Genomic DNA, 21797 nt, shown 5'->3' with positions numbered 1-21797 from the left:
CAGCACCAACCTGCAGTACAAGCACTCTGATTAGTCCTGCGCCTACTGGCTGTCACCGCTGCCAAATGTTACGCTGAATGTCGAGCGCTTCCTTTTGTACTCTTGCTGATGCACTTTGGGTAACTTCCGGGTGATGCCGATGCGTTGCCTTTAGTGAACCCTCGGTGAAGTGCACCTTGCACCTAGCGGTTTTTCGCGGCAAGTCTCCGGGGTCAATGGAGCAGTGGGTAGCTGCAGGGCTGCTTCCAATGCTGCGCCGCTTTCAAGCTTCCAGTGAAGTAACCCTCGTATCTAGAAGCTCCTTGCGGTGAGTCCCAAGTTATTACAACTACTCTGATTAGTCCTGCGCCTACTGGCTATCACCGCTGCCAAATGGCAAATGGCAACGTACTTTCGGAACGTGCCTCGTACATTACGGATCAGCCCAATTTTCCATTCTTGTTTCTGAATTGCTTTAAAGCTAGGACAGAAAGTGCATTTAGGTGGTGCGATATCTATGGTACCTATGTTGCCAATAAAACGACGGGCAATAAATCGAAGCGAATGACAACAAGACTCGCTCCCCTTCTGATAAGGCGGAAACACTTGCCTGCCCCACTCCAATCACTTCTATTTTACGGCAGTCCAGCTGACGTCGCTTGTTTGTTTTATTGCGATAGAAATTATACTGACACTCCAAGAGCATTTCTGCCGTCGGCGTCGGCATTGTCGCGCGCCCTAGGCTGTATGTGCGCGTGAAAGCGTGCGAGGGGAGACGACGATCGCGGCTCAATCTCGCTCGCGCGATGGTGACGGAAGCGGAGAGAAAGCGCGCCGTCTTGCGACACGCGAGGCACTCAACGTTGCGAGGAACCGGAGGGAGGGGAGGCAGGGGGTGGCGGCGTTCTACTCCGGGTGCAACTGCGCGTGTTTCGACTGCGCGCGGCCGTCCAGCCGTATCTTGATAGCGATGTGCGTTGGGGGCAGTGTCTATGTGCGTCGGTGGCTTGTAGCTTTGTGCATGCTGTGTGTTCTCGGCGCTCAGTTTGTGTTAAAGCGATAGACGGCACAAAGATAACTTCGGTCGCTGCCGCTGCCGCGTTTGCTCATGCCAGCATTTTGACAGCGAATGTCTGTGGTCATCCAGTGTGATGTGTTCATGTTTGCTGCTCGCCCTGACACCATGCTTGTTAATTTAGTTAGCAAGTGAATGTTTACAAGCTTACACGGCCGATAAAAGTGCTCTCCTTACTTTGTATGAGTGTCTGCTAATTTGCCATCGTAATCGATGCTTCACCTTTCGGGTGAAACTGCGACTCTCTATTTGCAATTATAATTATAGAATTTTCGCGGACGCTCCCTATCGCAGTAAATAAGAATAAGAGAAGAAGACACGTCACACGTTAGGAAAAAGCAAGAGCGCAGTGAGTTAAAGAGAGTAAAATAAGTGTGCATATAGTAATAATATTTGGGGTTTACCTGCCAAAACCACTTTCTGATTATGAGGCACGCCGTAGTGGAGGACTCCGGAAATTTTGACCACCTGGGGTTCTTTAACGTGCACCTAAATCTAAGCACACGGGTGTTTTCGCATTTCGCCCCCATCGAAATGCGGCCGCCGTGGCCGGGATTCGATCCCGCGACCTCGTGCTCAGCAGCCCAACACCATAGCCACTGAGCAACCACGGCGGGTGTGCATATAGTAAGAGACATACTATAATATACACAGGTAAAATACGAGGTACCACACAGCATGCTGAGTCTTAAACATGCACACGAGGTCGCAATGCGGTCCGAGATATGAACAAGCACACAGATACATCGGAGAGGAGCGTGTATTAATTTAAACTAAAACAATAAAAGCCATCCTTTACATTGAATGCTCTTGGAGGAAGCCAGACCTTCAGACTCCCGAGTGACTCGGTGAGCTCGAGATCGCGAGCGAAAACACCTAGCCCGCACAGTACCTAACGCCTAAACATTCGCGTTACAGACTCGTAACCTTGGCGCGGATTCTTTTTATTTATTTATTACTTATTTATATATAGTGTGAGCCGTTACACAGGGCTATTAAAGGAGTGGAATAGAAATGCATAACAGTTATACTCGCAGGCAAGTTTCTGTGGCTGTGAAGGGAAAGCGACTGGCGTACGGCTGCTGCACGTGTGTTACGGCGCCAAGTAGTTCGCCAGCGTTTGACAGTGTTTTTGAATGGCCGGAACGGACGCTGCATCGACGCAGCCTCCACGTGCGAGGGTTTCGAGTTTTCCGAGACGCGGAAGGGAGAATCCGCAAAATAAGTAAACTTTACGCTCAGTGGTGTATTCTGCCTTATTTAACTGTCGCTAATAAGGTGTTTATGTATTGTCTTCCCCAGCCTAAACTAACCTGGATTAAAACGCGATACTCGTTTCAGAAGCGCGCTCTCACTTGCGCCTGCTTTGCCTCCGTAGCTTTCCCTTCATAGCCACAGAAAGTTGTCCGCGAGTATAGCATTCTGGAAAACAATCACATGAGACATTTTCCATTCAAATCTAACAGGTGAAGGAACACTAATAGCACCAAGTAGCAAATAAGCAAGTAGTTATCGGCAAGAAAAATTATGTTAGCAGTTACAAATCAATGCGTCAGCTATGTGCTTTATGAGTGAATCAATTGATGAGTATGAGATGGCTTCTTCGGACAGAGAATTCCATTCAATGATAGCTCTTGGGAAGACGCTGTACTTAAACCAGTCAGTACGAACGACAGGAGTACAAATGAGCATTAAATGGCGGTGCTTAGAGGTTTCACTGCGAAACATTTCAGAACATTCGGTGCATTAAATATGAACACGATTAATAAAAAGATAAATATTTTTCAAGCTTTTGTATTTGGTCTCAGCTTGTATTGTGGGTAGGTCTGCAAGTAGACATGGTCGAGAAGGGAAGTCCGACCACCGGTATTTGTTGAATATAAATCTCACTACTACACGCTCAATTTTTCAATTTTTGATATGCTTGTAGCAGAGAAAGAATCCCAGACAACCTTCGCATATTCGATTATTGGCCTAATTAGTGTTCCATACACTAAATAGTTTGTTTCTTGTGTTGCAAAGGGCAAATTACGCCTGAGACACCAGAGCGACTTGCTGGCACTAAAATATACTCAATCTATATGATCGTTCCCGCGAAGATAATTTGATAAAATCAAGCCGAGGTACTTATGCTGCTCATTTCTTTAAAGTTCATAATTATCAGTGTAGTAAGAGTGGTATAAATAATTTTTATTTCTAGAGACTGTCATGACTACGCTTTTTATTGGATTTTGTTCCATCTGCCATTCGTCACACTATTTCTTTTTCTATTTCTAGTTCCGTGTAATTTTTTCTGGTAATCTTGTGTTTGTACTTTATTGTACATAATGCAGTCATCTGCAAAGAGTCTGATGGAAACGCCTATGTTATTCGGGAAGTTGTTAATTAATAAAAGAAATAAAAGGGGGCCCAGAACGGCACCTTGCGGTACGCCTGACTAACAGCTGAAACATCGACATTTCATGCTTCTAGCCTCAACACATTGCACGCGAGTATGAAAATAGGATGAGAAATAATTTGTAATGGTGGCATCATTAAACAGTATTTAATTTTGGTAGCAATTTATTGTGATACACTTTATCGAATGATTTTGCGAAGTACACGAAGATCATATCTATCCGTCCGCGAAAGTTTATGGTTTCCGAAGATGGTACACTAATTCGATGAGCTGAGATGTAGCAGGTAAGACACTTGTCGAAAGCTGTGTTGGCAATGAGATAATAAATTGTGCTCGCTTATATAACTTAAAAGATGTTTCGAGATAATACGTTCAAGCAGCTTTGAGCAAGTATTAGTAATCGAGACAGGGCGATAACTTGCTAAATTGACTGGACTGTCGCTTTTGAGGATAAGAATCGCTTTAGCTAGCTTCCACACCTTGGGAAAAGAACCACCACGAAGCGAAGACGGAAAAATTAATGCGATGTATTTTGAATTCTATTTGGCGAAGCTTGTGCATTTCAACTTGGCAGACGTGTTTGACTCATTCTGAGCTCGATTAGTTATATACACAAGCGAAGACGCTGTCGCTATTGTGTTGTCCGCTCAACGGCAGATCGCGCGGGGTTCCGTCGAATTAACGAAGGTTGGCACGCTAACTTGGCCGGTGCCGTCGACAAGAAAGCCCGTCGCAGTAAAATTCGCGCTCGTCGGTTGCGTCGTTGTCTACCTGGTGTGATAAGGTTTCAGCGACGCACAATAGTCGGCCAGTCGTTGGAGTGAGCGTCCTGTTGGTCTCGTATCGACCCAGTGTTGCTGCGCCTTACGAGTACGTGCAGTCAAGCACGCACTGCCGTCACCAGCAAGCGAGGGCCGACGCTGCAAGAAGACTACTCAGCAACGTGATGTACTTTTGTGTCGCCCGAGTGTAACGCACTGGGTTTTCGTAAATTTGCCAGCCATCAACTACCTGGCTCACGGTGTATTCCGCACAACTTGGACGATGCCCTGGCCGCTTTCTATATTAAAGCGGAGTTGCAGCGTTACGCTACGCATGTTTTTGCCACGCACCGACGTCGAGCTGCCAGTAGAGTTTCAACCCGGTAGAGGGCACGAGCGTTTGCAGCGGCGCCCGTCCGAGCGCTTTTCTTTTTTTTTTTTTCGGGAAACTTTTCAGCGCGCGGCCACGCGCGCGACCCTTCGAAAACGTTTCGCGACTAATCCGCTAGGGCAGGGCGCATGCGCTGTCGCACCATGAAGTAGGTGGATTCTTACGTTTTCTATTTAGTTGTCTCTTTATGTGTAATATTTCTCTGGTAATCCCACGACTTCAATTACTAGTTTTCTTAATACGCATAAGTATGCACATGGTCAAATTAAAAAGTACTCCCAGAGAAATTCTGGGCTCTGGTTAAGCTGATAACTTTCAGAGAAGCTCTCATAACAGTGCGCTAACAATTCTCGTACCCCAATATTATCAACGCCAGCATGGTTTAAAACGTTCGTGAGAGAAGGCACACGGTGCTGGGGAAAGGTGTAAAGACAGCATTACTAGCTTACGGTTTGTGATAAGATCACTGGTTTCACAGTCAAGTAGAAAAGGGATCATGTGAGTATGCACAAAAACAAGGTCAAGGACAGACGAAGTGCCTGCACTAATTCTTGTATAGTCGCTCACCACCTTGTTTAAACAAAAGCAAGATGCAAGTTCTAGTAGTTGTTCACAACTTACAATTTCTGTTGCTCCAGAAGAGTAATCATTACAGTTTACTCCAGGTTGGTTGAAGGCCCCCAAAAGTATATTATTACCACGACCCATATTGCAATCCATAAAGCGCTGGAGACTTAAGAGCACTTGTACTGGAGACTTCGGGGGCCACCACCAAAGGCGCCAGTCCAAGACTGTGAATGGCGCGGTTATTTAAATTGTCATAACCCATACAGCCTCAATGTCAACTGAATCATGGAATACAGTAAGATCGATATTATCGCGAATCACTAACATAACACCGCCACTTGTACTATGCTGGGCTTTCCTAACCATTACAGAAGAATTGGAAATTACTTCGCTATCTACAATATATTTATAAAGCCGTCTCAGTAATCCTTATAATGGCTGGTACATGTTCCAAAATCATTGCTTCGATATCTCCGACCTTCTTTAGCATGCTTCCTGCATTCACATTCAATATCTTGAATCTTTCGCTTTCTGAAATTCGCGCAGAGTCATTCTGTGGGAGGGAATTACACTCGTATTGCTCCGTCGTGTGTTTATTCCATGCATAAACAACATTGTTCACTTTGATTTTATCATGTACAAGCTTAACCTTGGCTCCCTTCGTCCTTTCATGCTGTGAAGAAGCCCATAGACCTTTCCGTATTTTGAAGAATCTTTTGAAATAGTCCTCACTGACGCTTATATTCGTTCCCTTAAGCAATAATTATTTACTTTATGGGGTTTCATAAATTTAGGTTGGCCCACCCACATAATTCAAGTTGGCCCACCTCCAAATTTCCAGTTTTCCCTACCCCAAATTTGAGATGACTCACTCCTACTATAGGCTTCCCCATACATTTTCTTTGGAGCCCTATGTATCACTGTAAGTAGGAATAAATCTGATATCATATCATATAAACTTTTGAACGCGATATCATTAAGGGCCCGTGTCGCAGAATATCCGGTGTCGGCGTCGGCGGCATTGTCCGTGAGGGAAAAATCACCCCGAATCACGCATCCCAAACCACGCAGGCCGTCAGCGTGGCGCGTAGGCGTTACTAAACTAATTAAATTTCGCAAAGTAAAATGAGCCAGAAAATTTGTAAAGTACAACCTACACACAACCTACAGACATGATAGCGTCGGATTGTAATTTGAATGTACGAGAAAACATGATTCTGCTACGCTGGAACTCAAACACAAACCTATTTTCCAGCTGCCGTTTGAGTTCTTTCTTAGTAGGAGCAGCGCGCTCCGCTGGGTTTCTCTCAACACCATCTTGATGGCGCAAGCCTCCACGCATTCACGGCAGCAGCGGCGCCCGCCGTGAGGGGGATAAAAAAGATCCAGAAAGCTCGCCTTCGTGCATACATTCGTCGCCAGTGCTCCCAGGAAAATATTAAGTTAAATAAGCTGCATTTGCCGGGAAGCGTGAGAAGCGGTCGAGAATCTTTGAATGATATCGTGATCCACTCTTAAAGGCGAAGCTTAAGCGTCCTCCTGTTTCCTTTGAATTGTTTCTTAACACTTATAAAGGTACCTATCGTCTACATTTACTAGATTATACCGATTAAATGTTTTCACTTCACAAATACGCGTTCTTGAGTAGAAACAAGGCTTTTCCCTTCTCGCGCGATGGATAGATTTTGCTTAGGTATTCACCAAAAATCCTTACGCATTAAAAGTAGCATGTCAGTGGTCATATGAACACCGGGAAACATCTATACTTTCCAATGAAGAACTTCGCTTTCGCAGGGCAGGTAACCCAGCTCAAGGGTCCTTGGCGCTAAAGGATGTCAAGAACGCAGAAAGATAAGGCGAACGCGGTATAGGCTTCTTTTCCGGAACTGTGGATTTTTTCGCGCTCACTAACCTCTAAAGAAAAATCAGCTTGTATATGAACAGATTGCATAAATGAAGCGTTCTGCAGGTGTTGATTTTGTTTATCCACCAAGAAGTGTTTTACCGTGACAGCAATGTGAGCTCACTGTGCCCATTACTCGCGTATCCAGCAGGTCTATTTTTCGTTGTCATGCCTATATATTAGCATGCGTATACAGCCGGCTAAGTTTCTGGGTATCCACGAAGTACCCTGCCTTTCATGATTTCCTAAGGTGATAGCGCTGCATATTTATCCCGGATATAAAGTCAGATACATCCATACCTGTATGGAAGTTGATTAGGTTGCATTATTGCCGTTTTCATTTATGAACATTCACACCAAGTTGCTCAACACGGTTTTTTGTCACAGGCGTGAAGAGCAAATACTGCTCTTCACGCCTGTGACAAAATACACGGCAAATACACGAATGCACAGAATGTCACATCAACATGCCAACGTATCACGCGATGATGCACCTTCGTCTCTTTGTGCCTGTGCCAATAAAAAACTCACATCTGGCGCGGACAATCTGTCTCGTGCGGCACATTGCAAACGGAGCGAAGTTTGGCTCTACTGCATCGCTAATCGGGAGATCGCGAGAAGCAGCGCATGGGTGACGTGTGGGCGCGATTCACAGCAGCCGCCGCAGACAGACCTTTGCTCATGAAACGCTTTGTTTGTATATATGACATCGTTGGACGCGCTTGCCGCATGCCATTGGTGAAAAGACCACGGCGCGCTTCTCTGGCGCCATCTCGTAGTGGTCGTCGTGGCAGGGACCATCTTGCGCGGCAATACACTTCTCACGCATTCAGCATGCCCTCCTGATCTGCTTTCCTCATCGCGCTTTCTACGCTGTTGCCGTCTTTCATCCCGCGCTGCGTTACGCGTTCGCTCTTGCATCCGTCGCTGTGTTCGTTCGCTCGGTGACGCAGAGAGACCATGCCAACACGAAACACAGGAATGGGCGCCTAAGAACTAAGCTCTAAAAGGCTTTCTCACATTTATTAGACGTTTGTCACTTTTATTAGCAGTAGTCCGATAAGAAATGTCACTAAATCTTTAAGTAATGAGGCTATTCCTTGTTTTATCACTGCTTAGCCCTTCAAACCTCCATCTTCTTATGAGCTTCTGCCTTTGCAGGTAATAAGAAGCAACTTGCAAAACAATTCTGTTCCGCAGCTGTGCATTGCTCACAGGTGGATAGTACGATGTAGTATTACTATAGATTTTACACGGTAGCCAGCTGAGCCCATACCATGTTTCGGTTTGCTGCCTGCGCGTCTGTTTGCTTTGTGCTATTTACGTTTTGTATATTTAGGGCAGCCCCAATGTAAAGTAGCTGCGGTGCAGCAGTCACGGTGTTCACCGCCGCTATTGTGCCGCGAAATTGTAGACAATGTTTTAGTCGTATGCAAAATAGTTTTTCTTTACCACTGTTCGAAAGCTCTTGTAAAAGTACCATAATATGTTCTATAAGCGGTGCATCTTTAAGTTTTCAAAAGTGTGACTTCTTCCTCCTTCGAAGTTTGCCTAGAGTTGTAGGTGAACTTCCGGCAATATTAGCACTTCTAAACACTTATTTACAAAATATAAGATGTTAGATTGTAATAGAAATAAAAGAACAAATATAAATAAGATTTGACGACGACACCTTGTTTAGGCACACTAGTATGTGTTACCCAGGACGGCTGAAGAACTCCACGTCTGTTCGGCAGCGTTCTTGTCATATCGCGCTTTCAGGATTCCTCACCACCTCATCCAGTTCGCCACTTCATTTATTAAATTGCTAGTACTATAATACAAAACATAACAAACTTCAGGTACAGAAAATACAGACGCTGGCTTTGAGGTTACGGCTTGTAATGAGCAGTCGCTTGTGCCACTTATTCGACGCACCGTTCCCTGTATTTGTTCATGGCAGTGGCTTTGAACCACTCCGTGACATTTTCTGCCTCGTTCTTGCGTAGCTGATCAATATGAAGTGCGTTAGTTCTTAAAAGAAAGAGCTCCTTTTCAAAGGGAAAAATCGTTTCGCTCGGCATAGACTGAATGAATCAGGGTTTGAATTAATTTGGTTTTATTATTATTACACACGATACACACACAAAGAAATAGTGTACAGGAGAAGGGCCCGCGGTCAAAGACTGTAATAGGACCTCCTGTATAGCGTATAAGTAAAAGTATAAACCACAAGGGGAACGATTAATGTAAAGGCAAAAAAAATCATAAACAGACATTGGTTTCCGACAGTGCTAACGCAAATCAGCTACAAACGTGCAAGAACATCTGCTAATTCATACAGCACATAAAAGTACGCCATATGCTAGAGAGATAATCATCATTACTACATTCGACTAATTAAAAATATATGTCCATACAGGTGGAAGTAACTATAACGCCTTTATAGAAGTAAATGGATAATGAGGCATAACCAGGTAGATTTTTATTCGTGTAGCGTAAGTGCTAACAAAGTGTACGTTTGGAGGCAGAAAAGGAAAAAAAAGATACATAAATAACTAAGTGATTGCAGATGCTAAAATATGGTTTTTCAGTTTTTTGCTTGAATTCAAATGACTTAATACATGACTTAATAGTGGTAGGTAGTGTGTTCCAGAAAGAAACAACCAAAGAAGAAGAAAAGGAGGGGGCCCTCTGCTTAGCATAATTGGAGGGTACCTTCAGAATAATAAAATTATTGTTCAATGAAAATCGCGTAAGATTGGTATTCAGTAGAAAAGGTCTAGGTATCACACTGTTGCGGTGAGAGTCAGCTGGTTGTCGGTATAAAGACGTACCAAGATTACAGTTAATGAGTTCGTAGTAAGAATGCTATAGTTACGCAGTAACCGTTTTTAATTGCAACGGTTAGGATGAAAACTGATTATTCCAACAACTTTGTTTTGCAAGACTTGTAAGGATAGCAAGGGGGTAACATACGTGTTGCTCTCACATGCATTGCAATAGTTTATATAGGAATGGATAAATGAGTAGTATAAAGAGAGTAATGTTTCATGGCTCCACACATAGCGAGCTTTTAAACGTGTCCTTATTTCGTAGGTTGCCGTCTGTCCAATGTTGGCTATGTGTAGATGATATTTAAGGTTACAGTCAAGTTCTACACTCATATAGTTACAATGAGAACTAAGGGCAATAGGATTATCACCAAGGTAAAGCGGAGGCATGAATGCGGATGAGCGTTGCTGGGACGCGAATAAAACAGATTTACTTTCAGACGGGTTCATATCGAGCTGGTTAATGTTGCACCAATTTAACATTTTGCTTAACTCAGCGTTAAGTTTCGAAACTAGTTTACTTACACAATGGTGAGAGTTAAATATATTTGTGTAAGCCGCATAAAGGATGCAGTTAGGAGAAAGCTGACAATTACGTAGGTGGTTAACATATAACAAAATCAAAAGTGAGCCAAATATGTATCCCTGTAATACATCAAAGTTTGTTATCTTTGATTTAGGAAGAACATAATTTATTCTTACTCTTTGTGGTCTATCTCTTAAGTAATTTTGTATCAATCTTAGAGCAGCTACGACCTTTTATACCGGTATATTCAACTTTAAAAGACAAAATGCAGTGGTTAATTGCGTCGAAGGCCTTAGTTAGATGAACTAACACTGATACAACTTAGATTGCTTTGCCAATTGCCATCTTTATTTGCTCAGTTATGGCGATGTTAGCAAGTTCCGTTGAATAGCTCTAACGGCAGCCCAATTGGAACGGTAAAAGTATACTAAATTTCGACAGGTAAATAGTCCGGCGCTTTTCTACTAGCCGTTCAATAACTTTGCCGAGAAATGGTCAAATGCAAACGCGTCTGTAAGTACAATTCAAGGCACGGTCACCCTTTTTGAATACTGGAGTTATTATGCCTTGTTTTGATCAAGCCAACAGTGTTGCTATCTGAAGAAAGAGATACAATTCCTCGGTTTGTCGCTGTAACTATTGCAGTGAATGTTTTTGATCCCACCTTGGACACCTGTCTGGTTCATGGACATGCACCTCTGAATGTTCTTTTTTGTAGTCTAGTTTGTTACCGCTCGTCCGGTGTATACTTACCGATGCGTGCAAAAATAAAATCTTTAGTTGAAAGTAGCGCTGTCTCTGTGTATCTGCTTCTTTCTAGGTCGTCGTTCAGTCACGCTTACACACTCTATCATGTATACCATCAAGTCTAACACTCTGTAGCGGAGCAACAACAAAAAATGATATTCTATATTGTAAAGATCACCTAAGACATCTACATTGAAAACAATTGAAGTATCCCAGACTAATATGTGATATACTACTGATGAACAGAACTAAATGGCGACGTCTGTTTTAAGTTGAAAGTTGCGGAAATGGAAGCGTCGTGCGTCTACATGTTTGAAGCTTACTGATTTCTGACAATTTCTTTTAAAATGAAGGTGCCCTAAATGAAAATTGTGCGTCTTGTTGCCTGTAAAATGCAACGTCCTCCCTTGAATGCAAGAAAGTTCACTCAAGTAGATTCCGCGGTTACTTTTGCGAGAGAATTGAGGCGTTTTGCAAGCGTTTGAAGATTCCATCGGTGTGTCGCTCGTCGTACACCGTCCTCTTAACAACCGACTGCTCCGGTCAATTGGCTGAACAGTGGTCACAAGACTATCGGGCCATAGTTAATTCATGGCGGAATATGACCACCGGTAAACGTCACTAAAGCGGCACGGTGATGCACTCCACAGCTAAGTTCTATTCGCGCCCACAGCTCGGCCAGTCACGTTGTCGACACGACTTGCAGACAGCGTAAATAGAGGCAGCTGCTTGGTTAACTCTTCGGTGCACCCCGTCAGACGCGCCTTCTGGAGGCCTTCTCTCACAGGAACAATGAAGCCATCCACGAGACTTTGTCCAAGCTTGAACTGAAACGTTGAACAGAAAGAAAAGTTACGACAGAACTCATCTCCCGATGCGCTGCAACGCAAGGTGGCCGACGCTTGCAATAAGGTCATAGCCAATTGCAGCCCAGTACATGTTATACACAACTGAAGGGTGAGGGCTTGGTCTACAGTTTATGAACATTATTAGTATCTGCAGGGCTGGAATCTTGTACCTATTATTGACGTGCCGCTAAGCATAGTGACAACTCCGTCACCAACGGCACTACTTCTCCCTACAACGCAGCAACGATGCCAATGCTAGAGAGCTTTATGCATAGAAGTTGACACACTCGATAATTATCTTCTGATATAATTTATAAACATTTGTAATTTTACGAATTCTTACCTACAAATAGTACAATCTTCAATAGCACTTGCAAGCCGAGGGATTCGTCGGTGCTCTGACTCGAATAAACAGTGACGGACTCAGGGAAGCAAGTTTTGCCTTCAGATACAGTTAGAGCTTTTAATTGCATATACGTCTCCTTGAGGCTTATGGGAAGAGGTTTTTAGTTTTTGCCTTTGAAATAATGTTTTGTTTTGCAGGAGAAGTGACTCAAGTCCATGCTCGTAATTTTTTTCAGACTTCCTTGTGCTTTGTCCCGAACAGTCTGTTCTGTTTTGCCGCTGCTGACGCACGGTACCGAAAAGAACAAAAGGAGAGCGCGATTATTGATTCGTGCAGTAAAATTTTCTCTTCTACAAGTAGATTTCGTTTATAGTGTTCGGTAGGAATGTTGCTTGTAAGCGCGCATTCGATTCTACCTCATGAATGCACGGTAACACTTTCAATCCTTGAAATACGTGTCACATTAGTCGCGTTTTGGTGGCATTTTCACTTCTTGCGATCACTTTGTCGTGCAGCTGATTGGTCAGCTTACTTTGAGGATTGATTTGAGAAACGGTCTTCGTACGTAGCTCTGCGTGATGTTATTTCGCTGGCTTTGACGTGGCCATCGACTACGTACCGCTGAGCCTGCAGTTGAAAGCACCTGATTATGCAGTGCGCGCGGAATCTCTTGCCAGGAACCCGACTCAAGGCCGGCTCTTTGGGCAAGATATTAAGAGATAATAGAAGATCTGAACAGATTGTTCTGATATTACGAGAACAGATCTAGACGCATAATAAGCCTATAGCTATTTCTTAACCTTTTGACAATGATAATGGGCAGCACAAGTGGTGCAAACACTGTTCTTCCGTCATTTCGCACCCGCGACAAGACGTTGCTTCCGTACGGCTGCTTTCTTTGTTATAATATAGATTTTCTTTTCATGCCACGTTGGCCTGTCGTATCCCACATCGCAGTTCCTCTGCATTGGAAGACACGCAAAATGGAAACAGGCCGCGTGATTTTTCCCGTACGTTGAAGACATGCTGTTGTCTCCAACTCAATATAAACAAAGCCTACATTAAAAATCCTCGAGGCTACATGTGAAAGTGTAGGAATTCATGTTAGTCATTCTGTCAGGAAAACTCGCAATTTCACCCGACAGGCGAAGCATCGATTGCGATGGCAAATTAGTATACAGTGTTGCGGCTAGGGTAGAGTGCAAGGTATGGAATGCAGCAAGCCCATCGATTACGACGTCAAGTTGTAGCAAATGAAGGAAAAAGGGTTTATTTAGCTTAGTTACACGGCTCCAGCACGGAAGCCCACTACATGCAGGAGCAAGTTAAAGGTCTCAATTCACATCAGGATCCACTGACGTCACTCTCCAAAAGTATCTGCTTTTGGTCTCGTCCTCTTCCCTAGGCGAGTCGACTAGGGAATGTGAAGTCTGTCGAGCAGTAAATCTCAATCGTCGACTCCGTTGCGATACCACGCCCATGCTCGCGATAACCCGCAGTAATTCCCCTTTGAAGAATCCGGTTTAGAATCTGAGGAAAGAAATCATCCGGCGACGCCTGGTTAGTTCGTTGTTGCCCCCCCCCCTACCCCGTTCGCCCGTTTCTCCAGTTTCCAGGTAATGGTGGGGTGAGCGCTTTTAGTCGTCCATGTCTTGTTGACGTCTGGATAGCAGGTTTGGTGGTTTGACACGTGGCAAAAGTTTAACACCCTTTGTGGTATTGAGACGTAACAACTATACCAAGTAAGGACAGTAACTTTATATGCCCATATAAACTCGTAAACAGTCGCTTACTATCTAAATTAAGAAGCGTGGTGTCACGCGCGCCCAAGCAAACATGAACACATCTCACTCGATGACAGCGCACTCTTGCTCTAATAACGCTGCAATGAGGAAGCGTGGTAGCAGCAGCGACCGAATTTAACTTTGTGCTGCCGCTAGCTTCAGTGCGAACTAAACGGCCAGAACACAGCGCTCACGAAGCTATCAGCACTTGGCGCGCTCTGTCTCCATCGCATCTGGCTTTTGAGATAGGTCCTGTGCGACCGCGGCTTACGCAACTGCCAGCAGAGTGGACCGCTTGCACGCGATGCAGGAAGACGGCACGCTACGTCTCCGCTTTCCTTGTTTGGGCGCTGGAGATTGAGCAACTATCGTCGGGTAATCCTCAGATGTTTTCACTCTCACATACAGCATATGGCGTGCGGCGACCATCTTATCGCACTTGAACTTTATACGGAACATAACGACGACGCCAGTGACGGTGGCGGAAATACGCCTGGAGCGTCCGAATAATTGATGCCGCAATAAAATGGTTTGGACACGCAACCAGAATGAGAACCTATAGTATGTCATATGTAATATGCAAGGTAGGGAAAGTGGACCATCCTGAACCAAGTTTCCATATTCGCATATTCGTGTACGACAACGGCCGCATCTGTCCCATTTGTGGCTGGTGATGGATCGGTAGGCGTTTCGGATTAGGATGGCAAATAGGCGGCCTCGAGCTCGTGGCGGAGACGATGACGATCATGTTGTCGCTAGTGTTTGGGTGACTGTGATGGTACTCACATTTGCAGGTCGCGGCGGTATTGGACTGACTAGCGAATTGATGCGTGATACAGCAGCTTTTAGTTTGTTCGAAGCAATGACATTCCTCGATAAGGATGTCGGCAGTGGGAAAGATCCAAAAAGTCGCAGTTTCGCCCGAAAGGCGAATCATCGATTGCGCTAGCAAGCTAGGGGACAGCTAGGCAGACGTAGTAAGGGTAGTAGTTTCATCCACCGTATAAACTTGCAAGATAGGTATACTAACTAAATTAACAGGCATGGTGTCACGCGCACACAAGTAAAGATGAACACACCTCACTCGATGACCGCAGAAACTCGCTGTCAGAATGCTGCAGTGAGGAAACGCGGCAGCAGCCGCGAGCGAATTGACCTTCGTGCAGCCGCTCGCATCAACATGAAATCGCGAAAACGCAGCACAATGCGGACTCTGCACCCGTCGCTGATGAATTTCAAGATACAGCGTCGGGGCCGGGCGCGCGCGGCCGCCCAGACCTCCCGAAGTTGAACGCCCGCCCCTCTTCTCCACCCTCTCTCGCGAAGCCTTGCGCGCGACGGTAGGCGGGGCGTTTCCTCCTCGCTTTCTTCCGCAGCGTGCACGAGCTTGGGCCGCGATCGTAGGCTCACCCTCGCACGCTTTCACTCGCACATACATCATACGGCGCGCGACGACGATTCTATCGGCCTTGGTCATAACGGAACCTCAAAGCGATGCCGATGGTGACGCCAACGGCAGAAATGCGCCTGGAGTGTCCATCTATTTGCTATCGCAATAAAAAGGAGATCATCCGCGCCATAGGCAAAATCAACTACGAAGTCTGGGTCGATGACAAGTATCTATCACAGTCATGCCACGCGCTACGGCGGGTCGTCCATGTAGTGCGGCTAAAGTCGTTTCATGGGCGTCAGCCCACTGCACAAAATTTATTGGGTACATATGTTGTAATATTAAAGCGAATAGCTTTCTTTGGCCCTTTCGGTCGTTTTCATGCTAGGTCGGGGGCACGACGGCATGTCAGAGAGAGAGAGAGACGCGTCTCGTTGGGCAATCGGGTTGCGAAGGGGGCCGAGGGGGGAACGTGGAAAGTGGAAGGGAGGGGCACATGGTCGCTCATTCATCACGGCTAGGAGAGGGAAAGGGCGCGTGATTTTGAGCAAGGGAGTGGCGGGGAGAAAACCCAGAGAGGAGTATTCTAGGGAAGGACTTGCTCATTCGTTCATTCATTCATTCATTCATTCATTTATACTGTCAGCCGGACGGCTATTACAGGAGCGGAGAATAAAAACAACAAGAAACATAGAATGCGACCGAGTTGCAGGTTTTCACGCACAAAGCTTGTCTTAGAATGGAAAAGACGTATGAAATACAACATACATGGGAAAATAATAAAGAAACCATTCACAATTTGGCACCGCGTCGTCATAGACACAATAAGAGTCACTCATGTAAAAGTAAATGCATAGGCATTGGGCAATTCACTACGTGTTATTACAAACAAATGTGCTTTTAAGACATTCTAAAAAAGGCAGTTGAAGACATCGAGGGGACAAGAGAGTCGGGTAGCAAATTCCATTCTCTTATCGCCCTAAGAAAGAAACTGAACTTGAAGCAATCATTGCGGGCGAGTGGAGGCGGAATGTACAGGCGCCGACAAAGGTGGTATGCTCCACGCAGCAGGATCCGGAGCAACGGCAAACCATCGCAACACCATCTACAGGCAGCATCTGTGATTTGCAAGCATGCCGCTTGACTCCTGTCAATGTTTCGTGCTTCAGCTCGACAATATGCCGAGCGACGCCGCTGCAGTAGCAATCTGCGTGGAATATACCATTTTTGTCGGCCCCTGTACATACTAAGACGATGCCTCATTGACGCGTTCATAGGGAGCTGAAATAATCATATGGTTTAATGTCTACTTGATTGTGAATAACTTCGAAGAGGAACTTGAATCTGTCGTATTTTGCTCTGAGCTCAAGTGGTGCTAGATCAACTAACTGACATAACTATGTTGGAGAATGGATGCGACGATATTTATTAAATATAAACCTGGCAGCTAGCCTCTCTCTTCGGTCAAGTTTAGAACAGTTACTTATGGTGTGTGGGTCCCAAAGAATTTTAGTTTATTCAATAATTGGTCTAACCAGAGTTTTGTAAGCAAGATATTTAGTTTCAGGGGTTGCCCGATTGAGGTTCCGCCTCAAAGGCTACAGGACTTTAAGCAATTTAATGCACAGATTTCCCCTGCGTGTGTTGTTTGGCTAATTGGTGTCCCATCTGTGTAGTTGTGTCTTCGCGCTACATTACATCGGCAAGCAGAGAGAGTGGAGGAAGCGAGGCTGTCGCTTGTGCGTTCGTCGCACGTCTCTTTGGCCAGCCGGGTGGCCAAAAAGACGTGCGACGAACCCACAAGCGACAGCCTCCCTTCTTGCGGCAGCCAGCCGATCGGGAACTGTATACGCCGTGGCCGAAAATTCATAGCGTATTCTCGCCCACGGAAAGTCCCGCGCAAGCGCAGGTGAGCATTCCGTCAAACGTTGACGCCGTTCACGCGGATGCACCAAGGAGAGCAACAAGTGGATGCGTTCGTTCTCCACGGCTGGTACGAAAGAACTGCACGAAGGCACCGAGGGAAAAAGCGCGCCCTTTCAGCCAACCGAGCTTCTGGGATGGGCGGCAAAGAGATGGGTAGGACACTGTCCATTAGTCGCTTATTCTTTCGGGACCTTTGTTTGAATTGACAATCATTGTCGAAGGTTTATGCATAATTTCTTTCCTGCCTTTCCTTTCTTGTGTGAGCGCCAGAAGGACAACTTCGATAGAGCGTAGTTATACGTACGCGCTGCTTTTCATTTTCCTCTTTTATCGCATTACTGGAGCTGTCATCCTTATCACTCTTTTATTTAAAAGCGAGACGCGTACGTTGTATCGGATTACGTAAAATGTCGTATACGTCTCGGGTGATGCAGCTATAGGAGCGGGCTATGGTTGAACAATCGGTGCAATGAATTACTTGTTTAGGGCACCGTCACCACCACCAACAACAACAACGACAAAAACGAGAATGACGGCGAAAACAACAATGAAGTTTCATTCAACAATCAATCCACGTTTCGGAGCACCCCTGGCGCATGGCGACTCCCACGACCAATATAGAAAAACCCCAATGTGACTGGGCTCATCACTGACGATGCGCTTACCTTCTGCATGGCCTGATGCAGCACGACAAATGCCGGCTCGAGCTTCTCCAGAATCATCTTGCGCGAGGCGTGCACCACTGCCACTGGGCCGTCAGTGCAAAGGGCGTCACCCTGGCAGTGCTCGCCGCGGAAGTTCCAGCGGCACGTGAATGTGAATATCCCTTGCGGGTATCGATAGAACAGGATGTTCAGCAAATCCTGGTCAGCCCACGGAATGCGGCCGTCGAACTCCCGCTTGAGCTTTAGTACACGTCTCTCCAGGCCAAAGGCACGCATGCGCGTAAGGTTCATCATCAGCAAACCAGCATTCAACGCTGCACCATCAAACAGAAAGGAACAGGAGTAGGAGTCACTTTGTCGCAAATATATCTGAAATAACAGGTGCATCGTGTACGGACAGGCATGGTGCCTCAGCTTTCCCCACTAAAACACATATAAAACGATGATATGCTTTTCGGAGATAACCACAGGACCGATTAGAATGAAATAAGAAAAATTACATTCTCGTACCCGTAATGAAGAGAAATCCTGATTTGAGATCTCGCATATTTTTTTTACCAAGATTGCGAAAAATCGGTAGGAAAGGAAAAAAAAGAAAATAAAAGCACGAGATACGCGAATTCGTAACACCGCACCAACACAGATGTCGTCGTTCTGTAAATTGCATCTCTTAGAGCGCTAAAGTGGGCAAATGTAATTGCTGGATTTACACTTTACACCAATTTATTCCAAGGTTTACGCGGCTGCTGCAACGTCCTACGAACCTTCCAATATTACATTTTAGAGCATACATCAGTGCTGCCCACCTTAGATCCATTACTACGTGGAGTTTACAGAACCGCCACATAGTTTTTGTTTGCCGCGGAATTACAGTTGTAAACTGAATTACATGATTTTGATGAACTTTAGGAATTTCAAAAAATTCGTCAAAAACAATTGAGGTCCTAAATAAAGAAAATACGCTCACTATATTTGCTAGATTTTAGCTGTTTCTTCCGGCAAACTTCCTAGAAACTGGTGTCCTTGTTGCTGCGCAACATGACATCTCGGTTGATATGCATTTACAGATGACGAGCTAAAGCTTCTTTCTTTAACCGAAGCTATACTTCGGCGCAAAATCGTATTTATCTGTTTAGACAGTGCACGTGAAACGCTGTTATGCCTTCAATACCTATCTGCTCAAGTAAATGCAATAAACTTCGCTGCATTTAAAAGAGAAAAAAAGCTTCAAGCTACAAACTGCAGCTAGCAGAATATTATTCTGCGGCTTCAAATGTTTACGAAAATTGATGCAAATGCTCAACTCCTAAAAAACGAAAAATAAATAAAGATAAAGCTAGGAAACTAAGCTCGTGCAGCTACCTTAAAAATGCATAACTTAGTTCCATAACTTTGTTCCAAATAACACAGATACCGCAGTTTTGTCAACAAAATCTGGTAAAACACCTGAAGCGGACAAATGTGGTGCACGGTACTTGCGCAGAGTCGATCGAACGCCTAATTGAACAAGTGCACCAGGTTGTGCGCATGTTGAAGCGGTCAAGTGCAAGTCAGTACTGGGAAAAAAATCAAAACACAAACATTATTGGAAACCACTCTTTACTCTCACTTAATGTTGTCTTTACCATATATGGCTCCTGCGCGTATACAGCTCTCGACGCGGTAGGCCGTGCTCCTCAAGTGCCGGCGGATAGAACTGGCTGTTGCTCCATATGCCCGAACACGTGACGTGCAAGCCGCAGCTATCGACAATAAGTTTGAAGAAAGAAATATGCCGCAGAACTCATTTCACGATGACTCTCGATGGTAATGCGTTTAGCATTGAGTAAATATAGCGACACAACGTATTGCCACCGTCGAAACGAGTTGTCGATAAGTGTGTGCTGCAGCAGCAATCCTCTTTCGCGCTTCCTTAACAACTGTCTTCCCTATGCTCGAACACGTGACGTACAAGCCGCAGCTATCGACCATACGCTTGAACAACGAAATGTGCCGCAGAACCCATATCACGATGACTCTCGATGGTAATGCGTTTAGCATTGAGTCAGTAAAGCGACACAGCCTCACCAATTTGCACAGACCCAGTACTCCAAGTCGCTGTCAAAGAATTCCTTCGAAGAGTGGTGCCCACCCCTTCGCGCATCTACAGCCACCCATGTCGGCGTGAAAGAGTTTTGAAGAGCTGCACGCATGTTCAGTCATGTGCAATATGACCTCTAACACCGCTGCCCGTGGTCGAAGGGACTCCAAGACTGTACGGCTGCGCAGACACAAGGTAAGTTCCAGACTTAAACATAGCTTCAATTAGTGGTATTTATTAAACGGCTATTTCACATGTCAGAGTCATTGCGCAGTTCTGTAGCCCATTCGACCACGAACTAGGGTGTTGCAAGTCACTGCACGCGACTGTAGATATTGCCACTTACTCAGTGATCCCAGTTAGTCCGACTGTTCGTTTCAAACCATGTTACCTCAAGACAGCAGTCCGATGCGCAACCTATTTGACCACTGAATGCCCAGTGACCCAGGTAGGCGGGAACATGGTTAATGCCTGCATACATAGATACGTAGCCCCCGGAAAGTTCGGGTAGTACCCTAAGAGTGCTAATACATTAATAAATTCAAGCGCTTTACTAGAGGGACGCTGACAACTTAGTGCTTTCAGAGTGACGCTTACTTCAAAAACATTGGCGCTAGTGAAGTTGAAGCGGTACGGAAATACTTTGTACATATTTGTCATACAAAACTCGTGTGTACCGAGCTGGGCGTTGGTGTGGCGTGCCTCGTAGACATCGCTGGCGGTGAGGGAAGCGTTATCTGACTGTCGCGTTGTGCTATTAATTGTTGGCGTAGAGTAGCGCAAGCGTGTTCATTTGTTATACGTTCATTTGCTTGGTTGTGGGAAACGGCGCCCGCACGTATATTCGCTTCAATTTCTTCGGTTTATGTATCGCTCATTTCACGCGGGGGGGACATATTCAGAAATTTCCAGTTTTAGGCAGACGCACTTGTGGGATATGCTGGTCAGTTCGGCAACGAGAGCAGTCCTACAAAAAATATCTTGAACTTCTGGCTGCTACTCTCGCGAAATTGTGGCTTAGGTTGCACCCGCCTTGGTGGCGCGGTGGCTTGGGCGTTGCATTGCTAAACCGAAAGATGTGGGATAAACACCGGCGGCCGCATCTAAATGGGGGCGAAATGCAAAAACGCCCGTGTGCCGTGCACTGGATGCACGTTAAGTTACCTCAGGTGATCCAAACTAAACCGAAGTTCGCACTACGGCGTGCCTCATGGTTACATCTTCGTTTTGGCAGGAAAAACATCGGAAGGTAATTTTGTCGTTGCGCTGCTGAGCCCAAGGCCGCAGGATCGAATCCCGGCCGCCTCGGCCACATTTCAGTGGGGGCGAAGTGCAAAAATATGGGGATCCCACGCAATGTGGGAATGGATGCAAGCGAAGCCTTTTATGTTCTTTGCTTTCAGTGACGGTAATCAGCGCTGGTGTTGAAGGAGAATGTGCAATTTTTTCAGCGCTTAGTGGTGAGTTAGCGTTAAATGTTACCTTGCGTGCACTACCGCTGTTTGTCCGCGTGGTACACGGAACCCACAGCGAGACGTGTTTGCTTGAGGCGTTTTTGTGCGTCATATTTCATAACCTCCGAGAGGGTTGAGCGTTGT

General features: G+C 45.5%; 1 protein-coding gene across 13 annotated transcripts in view; it reads right to left on the bottom strand.

Moving 5' to 3' along the window:
• Positions 1 to 8860: 8860 nt before the first annotated feature.
• The window catches only part of LOC142587551 (glucoside xylosyltransferase 1-like), a 106770-nt gene continuing 93833 nt past the window's right edge, over positions 8861 to 21797 (bottom strand). For all 13 annotated transcript variants that reach the window (XM_075698649.1, XM_075698650.1, XM_075698642.1 and 10 more), the window contains 2 exons: positions 18120 to 18433; positions 8861 to 11987 (listed from right to left, as the gene is read on the bottom strand). In XM_075698649.1, the coding sequence (XP_075554764.1) occupies positions 11811 to 11987; positions 18120 to 18433 (491 nt within the window). In that variant the 3' untranslated portion in view covers positions 8861 to 11810. The remainder of the gene's footprint in view (positions 11988 to 18119; positions 18434 to 21797) is intronic.

The sequence above is a fragment of the Dermacentor variabilis genome, chromosome 7, assembly GCF_050947875.1.
Source record: "Dermacentor variabilis isolate Ectoservices chromosome 7, ASM5094787v1, whole genome shotgun sequence".
Classification (NCBI taxonomy): Eukaryota; Metazoa; Arthropoda; class Arachnida; order Ixodida; family Ixodidae; genus Dermacentor; species Dermacentor variabilis.
This window is presented reverse-complemented; position numbering and strand designations above follow the sequence as displayed.